Raw genomic sequence first — 8,279 nt, forward strand, 5'->3', positions numbered from 1 at the left:
GTCAGCATGCCAATTGCACGCTCCCTCAAAACTTGCGACATCTGTGGCATTGTGCTGTGTGATAAAACTGCACATTTTAGAGTGGCCTTTTATTGTGGCCAGCCTAAGGCACACCTGTGCAATAATCATGCTGTCTAATCAGCATCTTGATATGCCACGCCTGTGAGGGGGATGGATTATCTCTGCAAAGGAGAAGTGCTCACTAACATAGATTTAGACAGATTTGTGAACAATATTAGAGCGAAATAGGCCTTTTGTGTACATAGAAATAGTCTTAGATCTTTGAGTTCAGCTCATGAAAAATGGGGGCAAAAACAAAAGTGTTGCGTTTATAATTTTGTTCAGTGCGGATCTGTGAGATCTGTAAGTGCTGTGTATCTGTTTGAGTTTTCTCGGTGTTTCATTCAGAAATCATCACATAGAAACACTAATAATAAATAAGAGAGCACTGACAGCTCTTGTGCTGTTTTACTTCAGAATGAAGAACAGAGATTTTTACATTCAGCAAACATCAGAGGGGACAAAAGCACATTTGTGTTTGTGCAACTGAATCATCAATTCTTATCATTTGTTTTACTTCCTGTGAATCTGTTTTCTTTCTTTTAGTGTAATGATGGAGAAATACAGACCCTTATTCAGACTGCCATTACATGGACAGGTGTAGATGATGTGACATCCCAGAAGTGTGTTGCTAATAGGATGTCCCTTGATCAGGCCGAGACTCTATGGGTGGATGTCGCTAGTGGGATGTCCCTTAATCAGACAGAGACTCTACGGGTGGATGTCGCTAGTGGGACGTCTCTTAATCATACAGAGACTCCACAGATGGATGTTGCTAGTGGGACGTCTCTTAATCAGACAGAGACTCCACGGATGGATGTCGCTAGTGGGACGTCTCTTAATCAGACAGAGACTCTACAGATGGATGTCGCTAGTGGGACGTCTCTTAATCAGACAGAGACTCCACAGATGGATGTCGCTAGTGGGATGACTCTTAATCAGACAGAGACTGTGCAGACGGATGTTGCTAATGAGACGTCCCTTAATCATACTGAGACTCCAAGTGGATCTTTACATTCAGCAAACCTCAGAGAGGACGAAATCATCAATCCTGATAAATTGTTTTACTTTCTGTGAATCTATTTTCTTTCTTTTAGTGTAATGATTCAGAATTTCAACCCCTTAATTAGACTGCCATTACGTGTCGCTGATGTGACATCCCAAACGTGTGTTGCTAATAGGATGTCCCTTAATCAGACTGAGACTCCACAGACTGATGTTGCTTATGGGACGATCCAGACCGCCTGACATCTTGACAAATTTAAAAGTGCTGCCTAATGCTAAACTTACATTCAGTAAGATTGTTATTCACGTCGGCACTAATGATGTTCGACTGTGTCAGTCGGTGTCAGATCACTAAAAATAACAGTAAAGAGGTGTGTGAACTTGCAAGTACGATGTCAGACACTGTAATATGCTCTGGTCCCCTCCCTGCTTACCATGCTGATGAGATACATAGTGAAATGACAGCGGTATATTGTGACCTCACAGTAGTTATACCATACTGTGATTAATCAGTATGCTCCTGTAGAATTACTGTATTTAGCTGTGAGGTTACAGTTAATGACATCAGATTACTGCAATTTAGCCATATTCTGCTGTAGAATTACAGTGTAAACTGTAATGGTCATGCAACTCAGTAGCCAGTAATGTGCTTTTAATTTACTATAAAAAAAATTAAATGTAAAGTCGGCAACACCAAAGCTCAAAGTTTAAAAAATGTATTTAAAAAAACGTTAGAATAGCGTGTGATGGTTCAAGCATGCAGGCTCTTCATCAGACAGAATTCATCAGAATACATTTTTGATACTTTTGGAGCTTTGGTGTTGCCGACTTTACATTTAATTTTTTTTCAGAATTTCAACCCCTTAATTAGACTGCCATTACGTGTCGCTGATGTGACATCCCAAACGTGTGTTGCTAATAGGATGTCCCTTAATCAGACTGAGACTCCACAGACTGATGTTGCTTATGGGACGATCCAGACCGCCTGACATCTTGACAAATTTAAAAGTGCTGCCTAATGCTAAACTTACATTCAGTAAGATTGTTATTCACGTCGGCACTAATGATGTTCGACTGTGTCAGTCGGTGTCAGATCACTAAAAATAACAGTAAAGAGGTGTGTGAACTTGCAAGTACGATGTCAGACACTGTAATATGCTCTGGTCCCCTCCCTGCTTACCATGCTGATGAGATACATAGTGAAATGACAGCGGTATATTGTGACCTCACAGTAGTTATACCATACTGTGATTAATCAGTATGCTCCTGTAGAATTACTGTATTTAGCTGTGAGGTTACAGTTAATGACATCAGATTACTGCAATTTAGCCATATTCTGCTGTAGAATTACAGTGTAAACTGTAATGGTCATGCAACTCAGTAGCCAGTAATGTGCTTTTAATTTACTATAAAAAAAATTAAATGTAAAGTCGGCAACACCAAAGCTCCAAAAGTATCAAAAATGTATTCTGATGAATTCTGTCTGATGAAGAGCCTGCATGCTTGAACCATCACACGCTATTCTAACGTTTTTTTAAATACATTTTTTAAACTTTGAGCTTTGGTGTTGCCGACTTTACATTTAATTTTTCTACTTGTCTTTTAGTCGAGCACCCTTTTGAGATTGATGTGCGTGCTTTTGTTTGCATTTTTGTCTTTTAATTTACTATAAAATTTATTGTTAATATAAAAAAAACTTTCATTTTAAAGTTTACTGTTAACTTCTTATAAAATACTGTAATTTTATGTTAACCCATCAATAACCTATAACACTGGAAAGAGGTGTTCAATTCAAATAAACACAAAAACGATAAATTTACACATTTATTTTGCAGTTTAATAAATTCTGTCTAAACTTTCCAGCAAAGAGGTTTAGACGTTCATGCTTCTCTCCACTGACCAGGGCACACTGTAGAACATATTCAGTGATCATTTTACTGCATGATTACATCTAGCTTAACACAGAGCCAGTGTTTGGTATGTCCATTCTGGTGTTGGAACATTGCTTACACACTGGATTGATGTCCACTCAAACTCAATGAGTTTCCTGATCACTGTACAGATTTGCTGGTTGTGGTATGTCCTCTCTGCCTCTTTGCCTTTGTGCATGTCTCTGGATTGATGCCCAATAAGTACCTACGAACAAAAAGGCAGAGAGGAAAGCTGTTAGTTTCTTTCAAGTCGGATGAAAAGGTATCAGTTCCAAGTCACCACCTTCAGTGGGTCACTGATGTGGCAGTACAGACCAAAAAGGTGATATTAACCCTAACCATTTACTTAAAAACATGCAGCTTAAAAACATTTCCATCACAAATACAGAGTCAAGAACAGTCCTGCAACAAAGTAGAGGTGTATGATTTATCCAGGCAGAGCATTTGCACACAACAATGTACATCATTTACATATATGTACTTGTTTGAGGGGGAGGAGGGTGGTCATCACCACTTGGCTGCTGTGGTCCTGCGTGGCTTGCAAAATCACAACACATCCAAACATTCCTTGTTTAACCCACCAAATAAAAAACAAGCCTCTCAAGTACAATAGTATATGTAAAAAATTACCTTTGGTAAAAAGCATCTTCAGCATACTTCAAATTGAAATTGTAGTAGCTGGCAGAAATGGCAGCCAGACCAGTTATGAAATCAACTTGACCCTCCAATGTTATGTCACCTGAAACAAAAACAGATATACTGTTATCTACTGTTCAGAATAGAAATCAAGATTTATTTATTTAAGAAACTAGAGTTAAAAGAGTAGTTTGACTCTTAACTACTGAGTTTTAGATGACTAATTTTAAAAGAAAGTAATTGCAATCCACTTTATTTTTCACCGTAAGCTGTTTTCTGTGTGTGAGATGTGTGAGACTTCCGGTTCATTACCCAATGTAGGGAAATAACAAGAAGAATCACAAATGAATGGTAAAACTGCACTACAACCAGAGTGTTCATAATTAAGATAATACATTAAAATAATATGGTAAGACAACACCATTTTGCAAGTTTAAGCAGTAAAACAAGCTGTTCTGTACAGCTAAAAATAGGGCGGATGAGACCGGAAGTCAGACATTAAATTTACAAATGTGACCCTGGACCACAAAACCAGTCATAAGGGAATTTTTTTTGAAATTGAAATTTATACATCATCTGGAAGCTGAATAAATTAGCTTTCCATTTATGTATGGTTCGTCAGGCCAAGAAACAACTATGCGAAAATCTGGAATCTGAGGGTGCAAAATAAATAAATAAAATATAAATATTGAGAAAATTATCTTTGAAGTTGTCCAAATGAAGTTTTCAGCAATGCATATTACTAATAAAAAATTTAGTTTTGATATATTTACGGTAGGAAATTTACAAAATATCTTCACGGAACATGATCTTTACTTAATATCCTAATGATTTTTGACAAAAGAAAAATTTATAATTTTGACCCATACAATGTTTATTGTTGGCTATTGCTACAAATATACCCCAGCAACTTAAGACTGCTTTTGTGCTACATGGTCACAAATGGCCGCGTCTGCTCTTACGAGAAAAATAATTTGAATAAATTCTAAATGCTGAGCCTATGGGTAAAAAGTAAATACATTTCCTAAGGTGTATAATTCATAACGTTACATAACTAATCACTGAACAGTTTTGATAAACAGTTTTTAAACATTTTTTCAAGGCCAAATCATTAAATTCGGAAGTGATAGCAGGTCTAAATCGTTTATGTTGACTTCAGGCAGTGAGGCAACATTTTTGTTTACATTTAGATCCTTTAAATGAAATGAACACATCATTAGTATCATAGTCTGAACCATTCTCACTCTACAGCAGTGTCTTTTTCTAGAAATCATGACCCGGTTATTGTGAGCAGTTTCATGTAGAAATTATCTGTAGAAAGAAAACAGTTCCTTCATGAAACTGCTCACAACAAATTTGTGGACGACTTGACACTTGAAAATACAATAAAAATGAGAAGGACAACATTACCTTGAACAATCAAGCAAGCTAGGGGTGCTTAGTAGCGTCAAAGTCACTTAAACGTCAGTGGCTGAAGCTGTAGCACAAGGCTGCAAAGATAATATATCATATGTATATACAGTGGGTACGGAAAGTATTCAGACCCCCTTAAATTTTTCACTCTTTGTTATATTGCAGCCATTTGCTAAAATCATTTAAGTTAATTTTTTTCCTCATTAATGTACACACAGCACCCCATATTGACAGAAAAACACAGAATTGTTGACATTTTTGCAGATTTATTAAAAAAGAAAAACTGAAATATCACATGGTCCTAAATATTCAGACCCTTTGCTCAGTATTTAGTAGAAGCACCACAAATAATCCCTTGCCCCCATCGATTTATCTTATGCACACTTCATTTTTCAGTTGACGAGGCAGACAGGGAAGAAAATTATGAAGAAGCCAAGTTTACATTTACTCTACCTTTGCTATAATCCACGACACTATAATTTATCTGGTTGATAATAACAATAATAAGGCCATCTTACCTTACAACTTAATTCCCTAGTGGTCACCATTGTGGAGATAAACCTACACAAGAAAAGAGATAGTTTTTAGCTCTAATAAAAGCTAAAGTTAAGAGAGAATGACAACTTTTTTTTTTCGAAAAGAGACTCCAGAAAAATTAGCTAATGTCTCACAGTTGGCTACTAACTTAATACAGTACAATTACTACAACCAACGTCTGTTTATTGTTAAAAAAATTGGAGCACTCAAACCTATAGGCAAGTATGCTAACCGCTGTGACCCAAATTTTAATGCACTATCATATTAAAAAAGTCATTTAATTTACCAAATTTGACATTTCAACACGCTGAATCCGTCAGATGAGAACATGGAGGAGACGAGAGAGCTGAGACGACACAGTGCACTGAGGCGGGACAGAATTTACAGTAGTTTCCTGTAACTGCTCCGCCTGCATTATTTTCACAGTAAAATTCTGAATACGGTATTATATTGTGAAATATCACAGTGAAAGCCTGTAAAGTGATAATAATGTAATTTACTGTGAAATATTAGAGTTACATGTTGTGAAATCCTGGACATTTTTTACAGTGTGGGGGTGCCAATACATCTGATCAACCTCATAAAACGTCTCTATGAAGACCAAGAGGCCACAGTCGGAAAGGGAGTATGAAGATACCCAGTGGTTTAGAGTGGAAAGTGGAGTCAGACAAGGATACATTCTTTCACAGCAAAGAAGTTATTCGTATTGGAGGACATAACATGAACAATCTCAGATATGCGGATGATACCACTTTGATAGCGAGAAGCTTGGAGGGCATGAGGAACATATGAAGCGTGAAAGCCAAAATATGGGAATTTTATCTCAATATGGCCAAAACAAAAAGTCACCTGTGTCAATCGTAGTCACCTACAGTTGCGAGAGTTGGAAGTTGAGGAAACATGACAGTCGAAGCTCTTCTCACTGAAAATATGGCACATAGTCTTAGATTTCGTACTTGACTAACTGGGGCCCAGGTCAGGAAGCAGACAAACTGGCTAAATCGACCGTCTGCTAGCTGCCTCATGTCACAGAAGTCAGAGGAGAACTGGCCCCCCGACTGAGCCTGGTTTCTTTTTCTCCATTTCGGTCACAGATGGAGTTTTGGACACTTCATTTCAGGCAATATCGTCTATTTGAACTGAACTGAGCTTGGTCGATGACATCACTGAATCAATGATGAACTGACTTTAACTGAAAATGTAGTGTTTACTATTGTCCTTTTGCATATCAACACACTATTTTCCTGTTTAATACTGTAAAGCTGCTTTGACACATTCTGTATTGTAAAAAGTGATATATAAATCAGAATCAGAATGAGCTTTATTGGCAGGTATGTTTACACATACGAGGAATTTGTTTTCGTGACAGAAGCTTCCACAGTGTAACAGAATGACAGTGACAGAACAAAAAAACACAGATAATAAAAAATAAAAATAAATAAAAAATAGAACAAAGAATAAAAAATATACAAATCGACAATTGTATGTACAGGTATAGAACAACAGACAGCTGTATATACAGGTATATTATGTGCAAATTGAAATGTAGACTGAGTAAAGGGTCCAGTGATTTCCTTCAGGTGGGCCAAGTCACCTAAATAAAGGTGACTTGACTATATACACACTATTATCTTACAATGATAATAGTGAACTTGAAAGATATCTATGTTCATGTGATAAATGCCAATAAAACAGATCTATTCCACTCATAAAGGGTGGAATCTGTGAATTTGTCATGATATTAGGGTTTGTAACACTCTAACACACTGTCTAACAATCTAACACTTTATTTGTAGAGTGATAATCGTGTCTCTGTTTGACAACACTCTCAACCTTTGACCTTTATTTAAGCTAACTAGCTGTTAAACTCAAACCTTAGCAATGTGAACACAATGTATAATCAACGGTAATTCTAAAAAAAAAAAAACTTTTTATTTTATGTATTGCATTTTGCATTATTGCATTCAAGTCTGTAAATGTTTTAACAATATCAGCTGAAAACAGAGGGAAAAGGGGATTTATAAAAACAGAACAGAACAGAATATGACCACCATCATAGTGCACACACATTGAATGTATTAAAGTAATACTATATTTTGTAACCATTCACTTAAATAATTACTGTTATTAAAAGCTTATTTCTGTCATTGGTAAAAGTATATGGTAGATAAAAGTATTTAGATAATATTTTACATAAAGAACATGGCAAAAAATACTACATCAGGATCTGCATTCATTTGTCTGAGGAAAAAGAGGTGAAGATGAAGCTTCTCTTTAATTTTCTCATGGTGATCTTATTTTTAGTTGACCATGGTAAGACATGTTTATTAGCTCTCTTTTGATCAACAATACAAACTAACAACTAACGTTTAGCCAAATTTTCAGACATTCACTTAAAATTCATTATTGTTAATGTTTTAAGTCATTGATAACTGAAAATTAAATGTTTGTGGTAAAACAATGTGAATATTGTTATTTTAGACACATTTCTGAGGGCGTGGACACAAAGTAGAGCTTAAAAAAAATGCAACTCTGCGGTTTAAGTGGCGTGAAAACGGGGAAATGTGATTGCAAAAATATTGTAAATGATGTTCTTGTAAATGTGTATTGTTGGTATTAAAATTGTATCTGAAAGTAACCTGGCATAAGTACATTCAATGCTTATATCTTTGACATCAGAAAATACACTGATCAATA

The 8,279-nt window shown here is 36.1% G+C and overlaps 1 protein-coding gene across 1 annotated transcript in view; it reads left to right on the forward strand.

The window, feature by feature from the left end:
* The window catches only part of LOC107570331 (uncharacterized), an 8,062-nt gene extending 6,925 nt beyond the window's left edge, over nucleotides 1-1,137 (forward strand). Inside the window, exon 6 of the mRNA XM_016256554.1 lies at nucleotides 607-1,137. Within this exon, the coding sequence (XP_016112040.1) occupies nucleotides 607-1,137 (531 nt within the window). The remainder of the gene's footprint in view (nucleotides 1-606) is intronic.
* The last annotated feature ends 7,142 nt before the right edge of the window (nucleotides 1,138-8,279 follow it).

The sequence above is a fragment of the Sinocyclocheilus grahami genome, unplaced genomic scaffold, assembly GCF_001515645.1.
Source record: "Sinocyclocheilus grahami isolate Dianchi unplaced genomic scaffold, SAMN03320097.WGS_v1.1 scaffold1441.1, whole genome shotgun sequence".
Lineage (NCBI taxonomy): Eukaryota > Metazoa > Chordata > Actinopteri > Cypriniformes > Cyprinidae > Sinocyclocheilus > Sinocyclocheilus grahami.